Below are 21941 nucleotides of genomic sequence, written 5' to 3'. Positions count from 1 at the left end.
CTGCTGAAATAAATGCTTGTTTCCTTTCCTGTGTAGTTTTTATGTACTTTTCTGTATCTGCTTACATCAAAGCTCAGAAAAGCTCACAGTTTTCAAGTTTAATTTTTCCAAGAAATGTGTGAAAGTTATGAAAGGTGTGTGATGTTCTCAATTTAGTAGTTTTTTGTTACTTTGCTCTTGAAAAGAGAAATTACCTTTTTTATTGTACTTCCCTGAAGAAAAAGTGCTTTGAAATAGGAATGAATTAGAAGGAATTAGAAGGAATAATTACAATGAATTTTAAAACAATTTTATTTAGTTCAAAATACAGTATTTCCACAGTGTATTTTATTTATAAAGGCTGCTTTCTCAAATGGGTAGTGCATAATTTCTCTCCATTTTCTTTTGGATACTTAAGCATGAGTTTTCAATGGCCAAATTTTAAATTAATGTACATTAAAAGAATATTAAAATTAAAAGAAAAAAATTACCTGTTGTCTTCATAAATCTGGGTCAGCCATCAATTGTTTTGATTGATAGTAACTAGTAGATTGCTTCACCTCTCCCACTAGAATTTTGACTGCCTACTGTGGAAGCCTATTGTGTATTACTTATATCTGATATAAATGTTAAGAAGATATGGCAGTCTTTTAACACTCTGGTATCCTACCTTCTGGTGAATAGAAGCAAATAACTAAAAATCTCTGTTCTAGTAGTGGCAAATTTTCAAGATGGTTTTCCTCTTTACATCCTTAGGGCTTCCACTTTCTTTTTGTTAGCTTTTTTTTTTTTTTTTTTTTTTTACTTTGTTTCGCTTTTTTCAATATTGATAGTAACAAATTCTAGATTCTTTAAAAAATATGTTAGTCCATGTTGAAATTATCAAGGAAAAATCCATATGTTCGATTAATATTCATAAAAAATAAAAGAAGTTGAAATTTAAAACTTGTAATTTCTATTAATATCTTTATATTTGAAATATAATACAACTCACAGGAATAATTCAAGTCAGTGTATATTGTCCAAATCTGAAAAGAAAAAGAGAAAGTTTAGAATATATTTTTTTTTAGAATAAGTGTGCTTTCATTCAAGCATTAGCTGTACATTTTTGAAATTAAAACCAGTTTGTAAAGATACAATATTAATTACTTTTCAAAGATTTATCTTCTATTTGCAGATATAGTTTTTAATCTGCCTGTGATTCCACTGTTCCTTGTGACCATATCTTTATTTGCAGTAGTTTTAGCTAAGTTTATTTTGCAGTAAATTTTCTCAGAAAAACGAATTTTTTGCATTTACTATTTTATGTGCATTCTCACTTTTAGTGCTTATCTGGTGTGGGGTGGGGCTCTTCTGTATTCCTCTTCACTGAAGATATTTTAGTCCTATGAGACATTGAATGATGACTTTGATCTTAAAATTTTATGAAAAGCTGACCTGTTGTTTAAAAATTTAGAGTAGCAATGTTTTCTGGAAACGTCGTCTCTTCCCGAGGTTTCATTCAGGAGTCTGTAGTCAGTGTTTATTCAGTGACTTTTTGTTTCAAGCTACTCATATCATTCCAAGCAATAGTAAAAGTGCTAATGGGAAGGTGTTTAGTTGTTTTCCTGGGGAGATGTGTCCCGTTGAAAGACTTAATTTCAACTGAAACTGTTTAGAATATTTCAAAGAATACTCGTTTTGTGATGTGGTCTAGTAATTTTTAAGGGTCATGCTCTCAGGAACTGAAGGAAAAAAATAAACTGTGAACAATATTAAAGTAGGTATAAACCAGCTGCTAATCTACAAATTACTCAGCTTAAAAACTCTGTCTGTGTAATCAGTGAGAATTGTCCCAGTGAAAGATTTTGGTGGCAGTGATAATCCACCAAGAAGCAATGGTGATTGTACATTTAACACATAGACACTTTCCTGAGAGTGTGTTTAGCAACCAGTTTTACATTAGCCCACTCTATAAATTTAAAGCTTGAGCAAATAAAGCACGTAGTAGCCTTTGCATGCACTTGTCCTGAGTACGTTCATGCCATGTTCAGTATTTAGAATGTGTATTACTTGAGGAAAAAGCAAACTAGAGAAAACTTTGGGATTAATAAGAGCTATAACAGTTGAAGCTGCCAACACCAATTCTGCTCAAGTTAAGTAAAAAATTGCTTTACATTGCAGATAAAAGGTCTGAAGAGAAAAAACAAATGTTTTGTACAGTAGAAAATTATAAGGAAAAGCAACAAGTACCAGTAAGAAATTATTTAATGTAGGATTGGAAAGGCATTAAGAGACTATTAATAACTTATTGATCAGTCTTCTCAGCAAAATCTGAGAATCATTAAATAGTAGTACAGATGCTATTGTAGCCCTTATCCAAGCTGGCCAGAGTAAAGAATATAAATGAGTATGGAGTTGGAGCTAAAAATCCCTGAAAGGATTGAAGGATTTAAAAATTTTTTCTAACAAAATATAAAAAAGCATCAGCATCAGCAGAACAGATAAAATGTCTGAGTATTATTGTAATGATCTGATAGAAAAATATGTAGGAATGTGTCAAGGAGCAGGATTGCTCAATGAAGAACATCCTGCTGTGCTTATTAAGTAAGGGAGAATTAAAAGCATGAATTGGCAATTACACTTCCTCTCTGATATTGCACATATTTAAGTTCTGTCCCAGATAACTCAAGGTTGCTTGGAATGGAAGACAGAGACAAAAATGTTGTCAAGAATCTTGCCAAGATTCCAGAGATCGGGGGATGTGTAAGACTGTAAATATCTGAACAGCTCTGAGAGCAAACATCTAGGATCTGTGCACGTGAGCATTCCAAGCTATACTGGAATTTCTTCATGCCTACAGAACAGGCCTTGACACTGTGCAAGCACTGCTCATCAGTAATGAAAATATTCCTGCGTTATAACACTGATTTGAGCAAAAATCAAAACCATACTAGCCAATGTGAAGAAAATTGCTGCTACCCCAGACAAAACAAGCACAGTGTGTCTTTGTCTTAGCAGAGCTTCTGCTTGGCCAGTGGTGTGCTTTCTTTAAGGAATTCTCACTTCACCTGAAAAAACTGTTTTCCTTACAGTTGTTTTCTTTGAGATATTTCATACAAATTTCCCAAGTTTTTTAACAGCTATTTTCACACATAGTTTTTGCTCTGATACCATCTCTGCTTCTCAAGAATTATTCAGTGATCCTTGTCATTTAAATTGCTTTCAGCTTTCATGTTCTCTGCTAGGTCTTTGCTCTTGTCAGTACCTAGAAGAACTCTTCTGGTGTCATTTGCTTATCTGTTTGAGAAATTTCTGTCAAAACATCCTAGTAGTTTGGCTGGACAATTTATTTCCTGTTTGTTCCTTGTTAACTGTATGAAGATCAGTGATGTATTTTTTTAAGATGTGGCCGTAATCTTACATATTTCAATTGAAGTATATAACAGTTCTTTTAAGAACAAGATTTTCCCCTGCATTCTTCTTTTTGCTTCTTTGGGTAAAATCTTATGTACTAAAGTTCCAGTTTTATGTGGATATGACGTTCAAATCATGGGAAACTTCAAGGCAGAAGATTACATCAGGACTGTTGACTTATTAAAGCTGTCAGATGCCTGTGGAATGAAATGCCTTTAACCCCACTGAGTGCTGATGTGGACATTTAGGACTGTAAGAACTTTCTTAAGTTGCCCTGGAGAGTTTATCTAATTATTCACTGCGTCTTGTATTTGGTGCAGTGATTTGATCTACTACAATTTGTCTTACCTTACTTGTTTGTTTTTTTTTTTAATTATTAAAAATTAAAAGAGTCTCTCCCAAAGGTGAGCAAAGATTGAGTTGCATATGTAACTTTAAAAACACGGCTTGAATACTGGTTTCATATTATAGTGGAAAAACTACCATTTGTTTTTAGTATTTTTCCCTTTAGCTTTCTATTTGCTAAAGGCTATCCTATATTGAGAAACAGATGTAAAAATACTATGTTTTGCTAAATGTTAATTTTCTTTCTATAATAATGATTATTCAGCCCATCATTTTAATTTGTTTGCTGTCTGTTTGCATACCACTTAATGCAAACAAAAAGTTACACTGTAATTTGATTTAAACATAAGAAGATAAATGCTTAAAGAAATTTAATTCAGTTTTCATGGAATGTCTATCATAGAATTTACTTTTTGAGTAAAGTTTTTTCAGGCTTTGCTGCAGTCTCGTAAACGGCAGCCTGTAAATTGAGGCAATAGAGAAGTGGGTACTTTCACTGTCTTTTTCCTCTCTTTGTGGGTTTCTTACACTTTAACAAGGCATTGAGTAAACTGTTTAAATACTTGTATAAATAAAAGTGCAAAATCTAATACTTAAAATATTTGATTGATGTTTGGGGTTTTAATTAATTTTTTTTCAAAGCACATTGTTTCTGCATTTTAAAAGGCTTTCTTTGTCCATCCAAACAATACATTTGATGTCACTGTATAATGCAATTAGTTAAGGAGCACATTTAAATTTAGTGTCTATATGCATTCCTTGAAGATTTCTACAGTGCTTAGAGTATAATTTTTTCCAAAAAAATGAAGAGAATCTTTGAAAATATATGAAGACTTAGACTCACATAACCAAAGCTAAAAGGATTCTGCTTTTCATATTATTTCTTTGTACAGGGAATGGTGTCATGACTGTATGCATATGTATGCACATGACTGTATGCATATGTATGCACATGGCTGTCTACTACGTAGGGCTACGACGACAAGAATGGTATGGGGGCACCCATTATCCTTTCTGTCTTTATAATTCTTACAGGAAGAGCCGTATGTCATGTTCAAGAAGTCTGACAAACCATTGTACGGAAATGATCGTTTTGAAGGTTATTGCATTGACCTCCTCAGGGAGCTGTCTACTATCCTCGGATTTTCCTATGAGATTAGGCTGGTAGAAGATGGAAAATATGGAGCCCAAGAAGATGCCAGTGGACAATGGAATGGAATGGTTCGTGAGCTAATTGATCACGTAAGTTAACTTTTACAAGCTTTTAACTATGTGTTTAGATTTCAAACCTTTCTATATAAATTGTAAAACTTTTATGATAATATCATTTGAATACTACTGTTTTCAAAATGCAGGTATTTTAAGAATTAATGCAAGTAGATTGATATCCATTATTTCTTTAGTGTAGAATTTGTAAAAAAAAGCATCTCTGTTTTGCCCGTAGGCAGTGTTTGTTTTGGTTCAGCTCTTCCGTAGCATGTGTCTAAAAATGTGAAATAAGTAGTACTCAGAATTTATTTCTGAGAACAAAGGTATGGGGTTTTATAACAAAACATATATCTTTGCTACAGCAATACAAGTCAGGTCTCCTCTTCTGATGGTGGATGTGAGATTTTGTCTTAGAGAAATTTCTGTGTGTGAAGTGTAAATACATACATTATTTGATATTCATCTTTCTTGAAATTTTAGCAATAAAGCGAAAGAAATAAGACAAAAAATGTCAACGTATACTGATGGAACAAATTAATGTCACACCAGATACCATTACAATTGACAGCAAGTGATTAAGGGAGGCATTACTTCAGGTTCTTCAAAATGCGTTTCCTCAGTTGGTCATGCCAGTTGAATTCAGTCTCTTAGAAACATTTTCATAAATTTAAAAATATGGCATTGTTCCTTTCTGCATTTTTTTGGGTGAAATGCTTCATAGCATTTTCTCATGTGGTCAAAGATTGAGAGGAAACACATTCTGCACATCACAGTAATTTAAAATAGATAGAAGACCATAGTTAATTCAAGTGGAACCTCTTAATGATAGCAAAAACTGCATGAATAGCTTGAAAAAATATTTACTTATTTTGTTTCAATTTGCTTTAAGATTTCAGCAGATGGGCAGAACATGTGCTAATCAAAATATTCATATTTACTAGGAGGGGTGATCTTCATGCTTTTCTAGTAAATGATAATCTGGTATTGGTGTTGCAACAGATGTTGATTATGCCTGGCTTCACACTTCCAAGAAGAATGCGTGGGATTATGTTATCTTTAAATGTGTGTATGCATTATACCTAGTACACACACATAGATAGCAAACATATTTAGTTACTCTCTGTCCATCTCTATAAATGTGTCTTTTTACATTTGAAAAGGTGCATAGGCCTGTTCAACTATTAGATTTGATGCTTGTTAGGTAGTGCCATCATCTGGAACTAATTTTCCATGATTGAGGTAGATATTGTGGAAGTATTTATTCAGAAGCAAAAATTAATCACATTTTTATATGTCTTTTATTATTCAGCCTTAAAGCATTCTTAAGAAAACACTAGTATGGCCTCCTAAACTTTACACTAAGATAATCTTGAAATAAAATGCATTTGAAAAAGTTACGGCAGTAAAGTGTGTGGAACAGTAGCTTTCCCCACCCTTTCCTCTTAATAACAGAATTCTTTTTATATTCTTATGTTTTTTATATTCTTATTATGTTATTCTTAATAACACGTATTCTTTTTCCCCATAAAAAATATACAACTAAACATAGATTAAAATTTATTTTGCCTATTGAAATGATTTTTACTTAGGAGTCAAAAAAGTTTAGAGATCGTATTAGTACATATGGAAGATGTAGTCCAACTTCCTAATATGGACCATAACTTTTACTAGTCTCTCTCAATTTCTCACTTATTAAATTTTTTTCTTAAATTTTTCTCTGGTTTTATCTATTCTTACTTTGTAATCTATTTGAATACATGCAATTTATTTATACACCTGTGCCCTTTATTTACATGCATATTATTGGTGCATTTTACTAGCAAGCTACGCTTCAGATCTCAAAACTGAGGCACAAGAGTTTAGTGAAGAACTCCAGATAGTTACCACCTTGGGTGTTTCCATAGGGTTAGTACTTCACATGCTCCATTTGCTTTTCAGTCTTTCTTTTCCCTTAGAGAATATTTTTAAATTGTCATAAAGGTTTTCTTTTCTATAAATTAATGTCATAAAATCAATTACTTAATTTTTTGAAAGGTGAAATGATTCTATATTTTTCAACTAGATTTTCTAATTAAAGTAGATAGACTACAGAATAAACACAGTTCTTGAAGTTGCCATATTACTTACATCTGTTTTTAGATGAAGAATGATTTTAGGAATTATTTTCATCTGTTTGTTATGTTTTGTCTGTCACTTAAGTTTAGAAAGAAAGGTTACTATGCTGTAGTATATATGTTTGCAAGGGTAATGTGTAACATGCATGACCCAAGAATAAATAAAGTGAATAATTTTGGTGTATTATATGTATAGAAAGGAAAATGCACAATTCGGATAAAGATTAAAAGTACCAAACAAAATCTAAGATTTAAATGAACTGTTTAAATCAATACTTAGTCAATTTGCATAATTGCTGGAACTCAAAAGTGTAAGTGAAATAAAGATAATGCTATCTGAGTTGAGCTCAGCATATCATGTCAGTCTCAGGATTTAAATTTAATAACATGAAGAGAGACTGAATTGTTGACATCAGGCTTTGTTTGTTTTCAATCTCCTTTCCCATAGTTTGGTCTTGTTTCTGCTTTCTTTGACTGTTTTACTCAGAGTTCACCGTCTGCATTCTGATATTTGTCTCCAAGCAATAAGTAGCTTCTTTTTGAATTTGTGGTAAATACTGACAGTGAAAATTAGTGCAGTGATCCCTTTGACAACTGACAATGAATTCTTGTTGAGAAAAAGACACTGCTCTCTAGAGTTGCAAATGTAAGACAAATATTTACTAGGATAGCAAATATAGATGAAATTTCTCTATGAATAAATTTTAAATTTCTCCAGTTAATCTCTCTGATTTCTTTGCCACAATTTTTCATTCAGTATTTTACCGTCTTCTCATGTAAGTTCAAGATATGAGTGTTATACATTTGAGGGAGGAGGAGCTAAGTTCCAGGTATCTCCATTCTTTATGGATGAATTCTTCATAAAAAAGTATTCTTGATACTGACTTGCTGCCTTTGGTTCAAGGGCTTTATGAAAGGATGGATTTATTGAATAGGTTTTGAACTGAATCATAAATTCTGGAGAATTTCAGGTTGTTCTTTAGCACTAAAAGTTGTCATGTCGCTGTATTATAATGCATGAGATGTATAGTTTGAGCATGTAAATTATGTTCCAATATAGCTAGCACAGACAGATAGAATGAAAATATATAATTTTACTTTTAGAAAATTAGACATCCTACTTTACAGACCCAAAATTACTTGAAAAAAATTCTTATAGTTGGGTTCCAAAACAGGAAAAAAATTACTGTTTTATACTTTGACAGAGCTATAAATGAAATACCCACTGGGAAATAATTTGTTATTATATATACATGATTAAAAATAACTTTTTGGGGGGGCTCTTTGAATGATACTTCTACAGCACAAAGCCTGTGCATTACAAATAGACTTCAAGGCTTGCAGATCTTTTATGATTCATAAATAATTACAGAAAAGGTCCAATTTTTAGGTAATGATTGCTCTTTTATTATATGTGAGGATTAAATCAGAACTTTTCTTTGTCTCTCAGAAGAATAAGATTTTCAGCTTTGAGGAATTTTACACAGTTGAAAAATTGGAAATAACTACTTAACTTTAGACATAAAATTGTTTTTTACTTCAATATATTTTGAATTTCTCAAAATCAATATCAATTTTTCAAAATAAATACTTACATATTAAATACCTACATTTGTAAAAATAATAGTAGTAGCATTTTATTCTTTTTTAATAACAGAATAGATGTTTATATAATCAGTTTAAATATTTTTAGTGGTTTTTCCTCCAATAACCTATTGGTTTCTTTCTTTTATTTTAGATTAAGGTCTTTATGATCTTGAACACCTATAGCCAATTCCTTTTTACTATTGTGTAGAAGTGAAAAAACCCCTTCTAATAACTCACTATGTAGATATTTGGTTGCTTCTTTTTTGGGCCAGTGAAGGAATTTTATTTTCTCCTACCTTTTTCTTTTCTCTTCCTTCCATTTTGAATGTCATTTCACCACATTGTTTGCACTCTACCTCTTTCCTTCATACTTATAGGAAATCCTACTGCACAGAGACTCATAAGGAAAGGCTACGGAACATCTCTTCCCTATTTCTTCTTGTAGCTTTCATGCAAAAGGTCTGACAGTTGAGATGTTCAGTGCAGTGCTGGATAGTTTAGCCATGGCTCTTTTATTAGTTAAAATCTCAGAAGATTTGATGGTAATAGGCAGTTAGAAAATCTTTAGGCGGGAAAGAGAAAAAGAGAGAAAGAAAGAGAGAAAGAGAGAAAGAGAGAAAGAGAGAAAGAGAGAAAGAAAGAGAGAAAGAAAGAGAAAGAAAGAAAGAAAGAAAGAAAGAAAGAAAGAAACAGAAAGAAAGAAAGAAAGAAAGAAAGAAAGAAAGAAAGAAAGAGAAAGAAAGAAAGAGATAGATCTAGCAGTGTTTCTCTTTTCATCATCATTAAATGGGCTTAACAAGAAAATAGTGCACTATCAGTGCTCTTTAACGCACCTAAGCACCATGTCTGCTTCATGGCTTCCTCATTTTATTAGTGGAACTAGAATCTGCAACTGCATGTCAGGTGTCATATGTTGAAAATTTCACTCATGCTAGAGGTTTTCTATATATAATAAATTTTTTCTCTGATACTTTGGGAAAGTGATGTTTTGAGGGGTAATATGCCATAAACAACATAGTGTTTTGGCAAGTCTGCAGTTCAGCTATTGTTGTTGCTTGAACCAGCAACTCTGGTGAATATAGATAGATGGTAAGCTGAATGACTACTGATTTCCACTAACCCTGTTTTAATGTTGTTTTTCTAGGATCGTGGCATTTTATTTTATTTTTACTTACCCTCTTAAAAAAACCCCAAAACCACAATTCATTTTTTCCTGTGCTCTCTGTAAAATAAAATAAAATAATGTCTAAAAAAAAAATGTTGTTGTTTTACTTTGGTTTTATTTTCCTTATCTGTTTGTATTTTTGGCTGTTTTATGTTTTGTTTATAATTCATCTCTTTCCCCATTTTCCTGTTTAGCTATTTGAAAGCCATCTCTTTTGAGTGCATTTTTATTCTTGGTATTCATTTATTTACCTTGCAGATTAAGCATTGCTAATCTATGCTGAAGATCTCTTCTCTGAACTTCCAGTAATCATTATTAGTTACATTTATTAAGCCATACTGGAACTCCAGCACAACCATCTCTTTAAATAAAGCTACAATCATTTGCATTATTTAATATTTAAAAATAGTATTCCAACTCCTTCCAGTTATTCTGTGTCACAATATTGCATCCATGATTCTTTAACTGTTATGTGCCTGTAACATACCTTTCATGTGTGTTTTTACTGTTTCAAATATTCATAGTGGATTCCAGTTTTTATTGTTTGCATGTTTTCTTTTCTCATTAAAGTAGCATTTAATTTCTGTGTGAAACATGTCCTGGGGTCATAGGATAATTTCTTATGATAATTTGAAACATGCCGGAAAATATCATTTGTCCTTTTTGTGATTTTCAGTCTATTTGCTAATTCATTAATCCACAACTTCAAGTGCTCTGACCTTTTATTTCCAAAGTAATTTGTCCCAAGCTGAATAAGCATCAGTGTGTCCCTGACAAGCAGCTAACCATATCTCTTCTGTTGCTTGAGATCCTGTTTTTCACTTAAAGCAAACTGCATATATTCACAGACTCACAGAACCTCTCTTCAAATATTTTTCATGCCTGAATTTATACGTGTAGCTCACTTAAATATGCCATACTATGCACCTTCTGTTCCTTTTTTTATAAATTTGTTTGTTTGAAAGTAAAATATCAAAGAGATGGTCTTCTACATGACAATAGAATTTCATTTCAAACCAACAGCTAAACATTCATCTCTGTGCTCACAAGAAGACAGTTTTCGCGGCTACTTTGTCACTCTGTGTATGATATTCCATGGAAAAATGTGCAAACAGATCCTAACTCAGCAAAAGTTATGCAGAAAGTAAACTTCAAGCAGAGATGCATAAATCCACAAAAAATGCCAGGGAAATGGAAAAAAAAAGTCAGTAATCTAATATGCCAAAGAAATCCTAAGCCAAAATTTTAGGCCAAGTTTGCAAAACATATGTATTAATTCAGTGAGGAACATATATGTACATATATGAATTCCCTATTAAATTGTTACTGATTTCAAGAACAGGGTAGATGAAGATGCAGTTTCCAATATGACAGCAGTTTTAGGTGAACAATTTGTTTTCCAAAGAACAAGGAACTTCCAGAGAGTCTGCATTTATTAAAGCAAGGCCCAGTAACAATTCTATTACAGTAGAGCATAGAGAATAATAAAGTATACAATTTTTCTAAAGGGTTGTAAATGTTAATTCATGATCTTTTGAGCTAATCATGTCCTATGTTTCTCAAAGAAACTGGATGAAAAATTTTAACTACATTCACAATGATTTGATACCAAAAGTGGCAGGAGACTTTGACAGTAAGGTCTTTTAAGGGCTCTGAGATGTGTGGATTTTTTTTCTGGAGATCTATACTCAAGGGGTAGTTTATTTGAAATTTCTTGACACTAAGGAATATTGCTTTCTTGTTTGTTTATCTAGAAATGCCCATGTATTGTTCTTTACAGTTAGGGTATTATGGACATCCCTGGCATGTGGGTTTATAAAATGATTAGTTTCCAGTTACAGAGAAAAACTGTACATTGAATGATTGGAATTAATTTTCACTGCACTGCCAGCAAAGTGAATCATAGCCCATCAAGGCAGTGGCATGAAGTTTTTCAAATGAGACTCCAAACAATAATGCTTTAGCTCAAGCATAATCTATGCTTACAGTAATGATTAGGAACTGATTGGATCCAGGATTAGGGCTGTATTCATAAAAGTATTACATTTTTCATATCCTCATACCTTTATCTGATCTTTTACTTTTGTTGCTATAATGATAATAAAGAATGGTAGAAAATAACATTGGGATTTTTGTTTCTATGTATACATAGAAACAAAAATTTATGTATACATAGAAACAAAAACCCAGTGAGTGAAATACATGAGTAAAATAGAATTCTCTAATAGAAGAGTTAATTTCCACTGGGGCTTATCCCTTGTATTAGATATTGATTATTAATAGTGCTGTAATTTGTCTTTTACTCATCTCCAAAGAATTTCAACATATCTTAAAGTGAGAAGGAAGATAGAGAGGAGGGACTGTGGAAACCTTGAATATGTCAATTTTCATGGAAGCACCATTTTGGTAAAAGAGTTTCAGGATGTGCTGGTGGGAGATATGTCTCTGGAAATTATGACCAAAACGCACCATCCATAATTTTTGGGGATCCGGAAAGTATCAAGTCTGATATGTTATTTTCAAGGCATCAAAACCAATTCAGTTGTTTAAGAAAATTATATAAATGTCAAATAGAGTTAAAAAAAAAGACAGTGAGAGCAACCTTACATAAGTCCAAAATACATGAAATGAAACTGATTGTGTGCGTGTGCTTTAGGAAGAAAACCATGTTACTTGGTGACCATATGTTGAAATTCATCCATGCAGTCAGTTTTGATTTTGCTATTTCCTGACCTCTGAGAGCCCAGATATGAGGGCCAGTAATTTGGTAACTTCCAAAGATAAGTAACTTTTCTTCCTGAGAAAGTATGTTAGTGTGAAACAAATATATACACACACATACATATGCATGTCAACAATTATGTATAGGTGCTTGTAAAGAATGTGTGTATATTTTTTTGTGAGCCTGTGGGGCAGGATACTCAAAAAGTGCCAGAAGAAAATGTGAAACAGTATACATACCTGTTAGAGTTTTTTAACACAGGATATTGGATAAATAAATGACATACTGAGAGCATTTTTTATATATAAAAACCATGTATTGTAACATAAATGGTTAAAAAGTTTCCTTTTTAGGTCATAAAGTCAAGTACAAAAAACTGAAAAGTATTAAACTTGAAGGAAGATTTTTTACTTCTTTTTCTGCTATAGAAATGTATACAATAATCTATTAGAAATTAAAAATTCATTTATAGTATGGAAAATAGACTGTTACTAGAAAACCATTTGTATTTTGCTGGATTTTTCTTTGTTATTGTAAAGAGTGCTACACTTATTCTAAAAGAAGTGTCTTGGCAAAAATGTATCAAAAGTTATTCTTTAAAATCATGGCAATTGATTTTCAATTCAATCCACCTGTCCACTTGCCTCATAAAGTTCTGAGTAGACATCGACAATTACCAGTCAGTAAAGATCAAGTAATTGCAGAAGACTTGGGCTGGAAGGAACCTTAAAGAGCATCAAGTTCCAAACCCTCTGCCAATGGCAGGGAATCTTCTTCTAGACCAGGTTACTCAGAACCCCATCCAACCTAGCCTTAAGCACCTCCACGGATGGGGAGTCCACAGTTTCTCTGGGCAACCTGTTCTAGTGCCTCACCACCCTCACAGTAAAGAATTTCTTCCTTATATCTAATCATCACCTACTCTCCTTCATCTTAAGGTCATTCCCCCTTGTCCTGTCACTACATACCCTTGTAAAAGTCCCTCTCCAGCCTTCTTGTTTTCTCACTTTAGGTACTGGAAGGTGCTTTAGGGTCTGCCCAAAGCCTTCTCTTCCCCAGTCTGAACAGCCCCAGCTCTCTCAGCATGTCTCCATAGGAGAGGTGCTCCAGCTCTCTGACCAATTTACTGTCTCTCCTCTGGACTCTTTCCAACAGGTCTTTTTTGTGCTGGCGGCCCCAGAGCTGGACAAAGTACTCTAGTTGAGGTCTCACAAGAGCAGAGTAAAGGGGTGGACTCACCTCACTCTCCTGTTCACACTTCTACAGATGCAGCTCAGGATGCAGTTGGCTTTATGGGTTACCTTCAAGCACAAATTGCTGGGCTGTGTTGAGCTTTTGGTCTACAAACACCTCCAAAGTCCTTCTCATCAGGGCTAGCCATGATCCACTCTGTCCAGCCTGTATTTGTGCTTGGAATTGCCCTGGACAAGGTGCAGGACCTTGCATTTGACCTTGTTGAACTTCATGAGGTTCTAACAACATAGATAATGTTACTTAACTCTCCATCCACTTTCCAATTTCGCAGTAGTTAGGCTGGAATTTGTCTACATCTGCTTCTCATGCAGATCAATGTTTTTCTTGTTTTGTTGTGTGTTCGTATTCATTATGTATTTGTACTCCTCTGTTCACACTTGTCTTCTAGAATGAAGCAAAACTTCACTAAATAAGGAATAAATTATAACAGTAATGACATTTTAAAGTGTTTAATAGATTTCATCTTATAAAAAACTGAAATACTTTAACCCAGCCACCACAGACTGCATCCTTAGGATTTGCATTTTTTTTTTCATTAAAGCTGATTGTTAATAAGTTTGTCCTGGTATCTTTAGTATTTAAATAATGCCTAGAGCCTGGATAAGCTTCATTCAATTTAAATAAATGTAACAAGTTTTTCAAATGAGTTAGCTTATATATACCCTATACAGAACAGAATGAAATTAGGATCTAGTGTATAAAAATGCTGTTAACATTTTTCTTCTTTAGATTTGTGACAATATTTTTGAAATATAATCTTTACTATATTAGCCATTTTTTAATAATTATGGGACGTGTAAAACATTGTATGAGACAAGGTTTTGAGAATATAAACAATATAAAACCACTTCTGTTTTTATTTGATATTTGATAGACTTTTCTAAAAAGACCTTTTTTTTCTTATTCTTTATAATAATGACCACTTTTAGTTAAGCCTAAGACCTTGGAATCTAATGATTAATTAAGAATTACAGAGTGTGGATTGTGATTCCTGCATGAAAATGCAGATGAGGGGGATGAGTGCACAGGAGGTTGATTTTGTCCATATTAATAAGTTTTACCCCATTAATTAAGCTGATGAAATTATAGATTTCAAAAAAAATTGAGTATTGTTAATCAATAAAAGGTGGCATATCCCGCAGTGATCTACTTCCATCCAAATGATGTGCAAAAATGTTATGAATCATTTTGATTCCATTGTGAAAAATTGCAGATGACAAAGTAATACAGAAAAATGGGATTAAGTCAAATTTAACACAAGTCAAACTTTATTGCATGATGAAATGAGTTCACTGAAACAATTTGATAAAACCCCATCTATTTGAGAACAGAAATTATGACAAAATTAAAAGATGGAGGATTTTTTTTTGTCTTGAGTGCAGTAGCTGAAATTTTAGGTGACAGCTGGTTAGCAACTGACAAAAAACCCCAATGCTTCCAGGAAGTTGCAGTAAATATGGAAAGTATAACAATAAAAATGCTAGCTACAAAAAAAGAATCAATGTTACCTGTGTACTTTATTTCAAGAAGGTGTGCTGAAGCATGGTGTCTAATAATTTTATTGTTTAGTAACCATCTCTAGTACAAAAATACGTTAGAAAGGGTGTGTAAAACAGCAAAGAAGAACTGAAACATTTTAATGTAAGTACTCTTATTTTAATGTTTTTCTTTTTAATGGGGGAGTTTCCTGATTTCTGAGTCATAATATCTACACAGTCTTGCAAATGTCTTTGACAGTTTTCCCTTTCTGGGGGTATGTGAATCCCGCTCTTCTAACAATTAGAAGAAACCTTTGTACAAAGTTCCTGAAATTAAGTGATGAGAGTTGCATCTGAGGTTTTTTTACTGTTGAATAGTCACTCATCTTCCTGCTACATATAGTTTCATGGTCTACTGACTCTAGTCCTTTTACATACAATTTGCATACTGTTGATTAGACTGAAGTTGGTGCAAAATAATTTAATGAAAGTGTATTATAAATCAACAGACAGAAACTATATCTATTTTTAATGGATACTCATGTTGCATCTATTCAGCTATTAAATATTATCCATACTGGCATAGGTAAATGAGAATTGAATAGAACAACCCTGAATAAGAAGAAATAATATAAATTAACTAATTAGAGAGTTCTCACTGATTTAGTACTATCATTTTTCCTTGACTAAACACTCACATAACAACAAAGGAGCAAACAAAACAATACCAAAAGTCAGTTCTAGACAATGCTGTGTTGATCAAATGTATGCTTTATCCTATTTAAAAGCCACTTTAAGAAGGATTCCATGCATTCCGTACATTCCATTTTTGTCTAGTTGAATTCATATAGAAAGTTGTTTCTATGGTAGTGGACACAATGCAAATTTCCTCTGCAAAACTTTTTACCTTTAAAAAAAATTCTGTCTCTAGGTAAATGATCTTGCTGATTTCTAGATCAGGATCCTCTCCAAAGGTAGAGCAGATCAGAAAACCATTAGTTACCAGCTGTTCAAGACTTTGCCAAGAAAATAACTTGCCATGTTGACACAAGAAGGTCTAAAGAAATGAAACAACTGAGTAATATTACTGACAATGAAATGAATCTGAGTAAACCACCTGTCTTCCAGTTACTTTTTATTGCTGAACAAATACTGAGAAGCAACTCAGGAGTTGCAAACATATGTGTTAGGTGAGCCAGTATCTATTAAAACTGTAATTATATACCACTTTCTTATGTTAAAGTACTTTATTATGTTAATAAAGTAGTAACTGCTACTGTTCCATCTACATGTGATATTGCTAGAAATTGAGTTTAAATTATACCAGTCATGACTCCACAAATACGAAGTTATGACATCTAAATTCACCTATTAATTCTCTTGTTTTTGTTTTTTTTAATTGAATTTATGGTATGTTACTCACTTTTGACAAAGTGAAAATTAATAAATTTCTAGTAGCAGTTTTCCAGGACCTGTGAGGGGGTTATCAGGAAGCTTCATCTGGGCTTTTCACAGAGGAGCCTGGCAGGAAGACCAAAGGCAACAAGCATAAACTGAAAACCTCCAAGGATGGAAATTGCATAACCTCTCTAAAAACAGCCTGCTGCACTGCTTGTCTGTAGAAACTTTTTCACTGTGTGGATAAACAGTGATAAGCAGTGGACTGGCTTATCTAGAAAAGTCATGTAGTCACCTTCCTTGGAGGTTTTCAACACTGACTGGGTAAAGCATGGAGCAACCTGGTCTCATCGTGCAGATGCTTTGAACAGAAAATTGCACTAGAGACCTCCTGATCTCTCCCCAATTGAATTGTACTATGATCCTGTGAAAGGTACTAGAGAAGCAATTTCTGTCAAAGTAATGTAAGTGGCTAGTTAAAAATAGCCATGAAACCCTAATAAGGTCCTAGTGGTTTCAAAGGAAATTAAGATTTTGTCAGAAGACCAAAAAATTCTTGTGGGGTATAAAATTTTCTATAATGTAGAAGCATGAACAAGATAGTTTAGGATAGACTGTAAGCTTAAAAGCTAATTACAGATCTTATCTTTTCAAACCAGTGGCAGGGAAATGCACTTATGTGAACAGGAATGATGCATAAGGTCTCTGTGAATTAAGAGTGTGTTAGACAGATTTAAAGAATTGAAGCTGTGCTTTAGCCTTCATCTTTTATCTTGAGGAAGCATTTTCTCCAAAGGAAATGTAACTGAAATTCAACTCAGGTTAACAGTCTTGAAACATTGCGGTGGCTGAAGAAGAAGTTTACGTAAGGTCTTAGGCTGATGAAACAGCAGATAAGCAAAAGCTTATTAAGTTTTTCTTTTAAAAAGGTAGATTCCTTTATTTTCAAGAATAATTACAGGCAATAAGTGCATTGCTGCCTGTAGAGAAGTAAAATTACTTAAATGTCTTTTCAGTGTATGCATAGTTTTGTGTATATTATACAGTTACAATATGATTGTACTGATTGACTGTATAAACAATGGACAATCGATAGTGGATGATTCCCTTTGCATTTTTAGTATAAACATTAATGGTTGCTAAATCAATGCAAAATGTTCAGAGCACAATTCTTACTAGAAGACTCCATTTACACTGGCTAACAAACCCAATTATTATGGTGGAATATTGTGTACTTGTAGACTCTAATTAAAAAGAACTATTAGCCATTTTATTGCTTCTGTTTCTAAATTGAATTTAAATTCTTCGTTCTTTTGAACAAAATAGGTGAGACTAAAGCTTTTCAGAGAATTATCAACAAAAGAAAATTCAGGCAGTGTTTGTTTTTCCTTTCCCCCGTGTTATTAGTAGAAGCTATAAAATCCTTTTAAAATTCTATTTCCCCCAAAATTATTGTGATTGTTTCTCCTGGTTTTATAATATTCACAGAAAACCCATCAATTTCTGCAAATACCAACTTTCTATGCATGCTATGGCCATACACTTCTCAACATTAATGTGCAGATTTCTTACTGACATTATTTGTTTCTGCAAGCATAAATTGAATTCAGTATAATTTAAAAATCTCTCTTAGAGGTTATGTACCAAATTTCAGTCCTGTGCAAATCAAAAAATGTCCTCTCTTTTTCTCTGAATACTACTTTATGTAGAGGAGTCAGTGAACAAGCTGCTTGGAGGTAAAATGTAAATGAAGAAGCAAAGGAGGAGGACTTTAGCCTGCCTTAGACACTTCTGTAGCAGAAATAAATCAGGGAGACCTTGAGTTGTTTGTTGGTGAAGGAACATCCTACAGCTGCACATGGTAGCAAGACAGGGAAACTTTATACAGGTGTGGAGAGAATATAAATGGGATAGGAAGGGAGAGGATGCACACCCACACGTTATTATCTGCAGAGCAGTCCTCCAGCACATAGTACAGTAGGCTGTACAACTCTTCCATTTTCCTCAGGACTGTGCCTTGTTTTGGAATGTCCTTGTCAGACTGTTTCTAATCACTGTTGTAACCTTTAGTTGGTGCAGAATTTTTCTTTGTAGCAACTAGCTTACTTAACTCACCAATCCTTGGATGCTGTCATAAAAAGGCTTTCATCTCAAGAAAGAATAAGTGCTATATGGATTGTGTTTTCAGATAGATATATTGTTTTATTCCTATAAAGAACAGAAGAATGCATACATTCATTCTAAAAAATGGAATCATCAATCACTGCCCCGTGAAACAAATATTCTTTGTAATGGAACTTATCAAAAAAACATTCTAGGATAAACTAATTTTTTAATGTTGTTAAATATTGACTGATAAAATACTAATTTTACACCATTCCTCCCCTATTCATCCCTAGAAGTAAACTAAAGAGGATTCTCTTGCATTTCTTTATTAGATGAGGCTAAGAGACACTGGTATTGCACTTCTGGAAAATTGGCCCCTGCTTTCCCATACTTTCAAATAGTGCTGTTTTCAAAATGAAAGAATTGCCAGGAGAATTGAGTATTTTGGAGATAAAATATATTAGCAAAAGTTGTTACATGTGGTAGCATTACATTTTGAAGTCATTCATTTCCTCAGTTATTAAAGACTCTGGATTTTCTGTTTGTTAAATGCTTAATTTTTCTTCTTACAGTGATATTCTAGTTTAAGAATATTGAAACAGAGTTACTCAGCTCTGAAGAGAATCTTGAGATGTCAAGTTATATACATAAATTTTATATCTGTCCTGTCAGGTTGGGATTATTTTTTGATCAGTTATTTTTCTAATTTCATCTGCAGCTTGGCTCCACTAGAGATAGTTACAACCTATATTCATTTGTATATGGTTTTGTTTCTATCTAATGACCAGGGGTTGGATTTTCTATGGTGTTTATTGAAATAAATTATTTGTTATTCATTAAGTTTCTCTTAAAATAATAAGACCAAAATTCACATCTACCAATAGCCTTCCAAAAGATCTAATTTCTCTGTCTTTGGGAAGCCACCTCTTCTGACAGCTTCTAGTAAGCAGGCTTCAGACTCTTAGGTTAAGGTCTGCTATTTGCTTCACAAATAACTTGAGTTTTTATGTTTTGCAAACTTCTACGTGTTGACCTATAACTTTTAATTCAAATTAGTTTCAGTTTCTTACTTTGCCATTTTCTTTCTGCATCAGCTGGAATATCATCAATAATATGCTATCCATAAAAAGTCATCCACTGTGGAATTAAGCCTTGCTGGTTTGATTATAAGTTCTTAATACCAATGGAAATGAAGTGCATGTAATTTTTTGACCAGTAAACCCTTACCAAATTGCACGAACAGTGCCAACAGAGTTTCACATTGTAACTTACCACAGTAGATCTAATTATATAAATGCTCATACCAAGAATATACCATAGAAGAACTTTGTGTAAGTGAGAAAACAAAAATTAAAGGGAGCAGAGAAATGCTACATTGCATGGAATGTTGAGTGTTATGGAGCATATACAATACCAAATGAGCATAAAGTATATACATGTATGAACTTACTTTATTGGGGATAAAGTCTCTGTATCTTAAAACAGGCATTCTGAAAATGGTGTTATTTGCAGCTCTGTTACTTGGATTTATTACTTGGGTAACAGTATTCCGTGGCAGCTATACCATTCCTGTCATTACATACGTATATTTATGGATAGTTTATAAGGAATTCTTAGTTTACAGCTTTCCAGATCTTCTACTGTAAACTTGCTCGCTCTGAACTTTCCTCTTTCTTATGTGTGCATGCACACACACATACACATATGTACACGCACAGGAGTGTTTCAAGAGCTGTTGACAAAGATTAAGAAGTAGAATCTGTAGATCTTTGTCACTCTGATTTCCATTAAGTTTTGATTAAGAATAGTATAGGCCATTTACTAATCTCCTATGAATTATTGCTAAAATATCTAAAACTAAATGTTGACAAAATGCATTCAATTGTATGATTTCATCTTAAATACTCCAATTGATTAATAACTATCTGTAAGTTTTGTAGTGATTTCCACAAACTAGTAAGGACAGTTGTACTTTTTTAAAACCTTCTTAGCAACTTTTCAGGTGCAGCACTTTCAGTTTTAAACTGGTCTTCATTTTGTACCAGTTCTTTTATGCTAAAAAGGTGAAGAACAGCCTCGTGGCCCTTTCCCTGCACTTGTACTAGCATATTCATGTCTGCCTCCTAAATATATTTGCTTCTAAAGAGCAAATTGAGTGAAGGAGTGACAAAGAGAAGACATATGTTGAAATGCACTTTTAATAAAGTTTTAAAGTATGTTATAATGGATGTTCATGTTTTCTGCAAGATGCAATATTTTTCTTCACTTGTATCTCTGTACTAGTGCTTTTAATTTTTTTCCAAATGCTATGTCAGTTTAGCAAAGAGGAAGTAGAATAAATCTGTTGCCTTACCTATAGAGAGAAGAGAGTTTTTAATTTCAGGCAACCTAGTACAAGAACAAACCTCCTCCATACAAAGTTTGTGTTCTGCATAATCTGATTGTCTGCTTCAGCCTATTTCTTCTGACTTATGGCCTTTTTCTCTCTTTGTATTTCTGTTAACAGAAAGCTGACCTTGCAGTTGCACCATTGGCAATTACCTATGTTCGTGAGAAGGTCATCGACTTTTCCAAGCCCTTTATGACTCTTGGAATAAGTATTTTGTACCGCAAGCCCAATGGTACAAACCCGGGCGTCTTCTCCTTCCTGAATCCTCTCTCCCCTGATATCTGGATGTATATTCTGCTGGCTTACTTGGGTGTCAGTTGTGTGCTCTTTGTCATAGCCAGGTAACATGTCAACTTTTGTGATTTTTTTGGCAATTGTTACCATTTTTTTCTTACTAATAATTGTCAAAAGTCACAAAAATTTTCTTATTTTCATACTCTTATACTTAAACTTCATGATTTACAGAAGAATAATTAATGATGAGGGTTCTCACTATTAATATTCTCCACTGCCATAGTAAGTCTCCACTTTGTTACTGGACTTTTCCCCTAAGTCTTGAATATGCTAGCTAGATTTCTTCTTTTATTGACCAATATAGAGACACCAGAAAATTTTCAAAATATCTTTTCCCGATAAGTCTGCATTTAGAAACACAGGGTTTGCATGTTTTATTTTGTTACCCTGATTTGTTTTTATGCTGTGGTGCTCAATCTCAAATTGAGTACTTATTTGCCCACACTAGTTCTAGATGTCCAAACTAGATGTCTACCACTTGCAAAACAGTTTGTGTAGATTAGTA

The 21941-nt window shown here is 33.1% G+C and overlaps 1 protein-coding gene across 1 annotated transcript in view; it reads left to right on the top strand.

Moving 5' to 3' along the window:
• Positions 1-21941, top strand: part of GRIK2 (glutamate ionotropic receptor kainate type subunit 2) — a 357596-nt gene that overhangs the window by 199428 nt on the left and 136227 nt on the right. The window contains exons 10-11 of the mRNA XM_069008590.1: positions 4756-4962; positions 21260-21483. Of these exons, the coding sequence (XP_068864691.1) occupies positions 4756-4962; positions 21260-21483 (431 nt within the window). The remainder of the gene's footprint in view (positions 1-4755; positions 4963-21259; positions 21484-21941) is intronic.

This window comes from Aphelocoma coerulescens, chromosome 3, assembly GCF_041296385.1.
Source record: "Aphelocoma coerulescens isolate FSJ_1873_10779 chromosome 3, UR_Acoe_1.0, whole genome shotgun sequence".
NCBI classification, from domain to species: domain Eukaryota; kingdom Metazoa; phylum Chordata; class Aves; order Passeriformes; family Corvidae; genus Aphelocoma; species Aphelocoma coerulescens.
The sequence above is the reverse complement of the archived record's forward strand: the minus strand, read 5'-3'. Positions and strand labels throughout refer to the sequence as shown.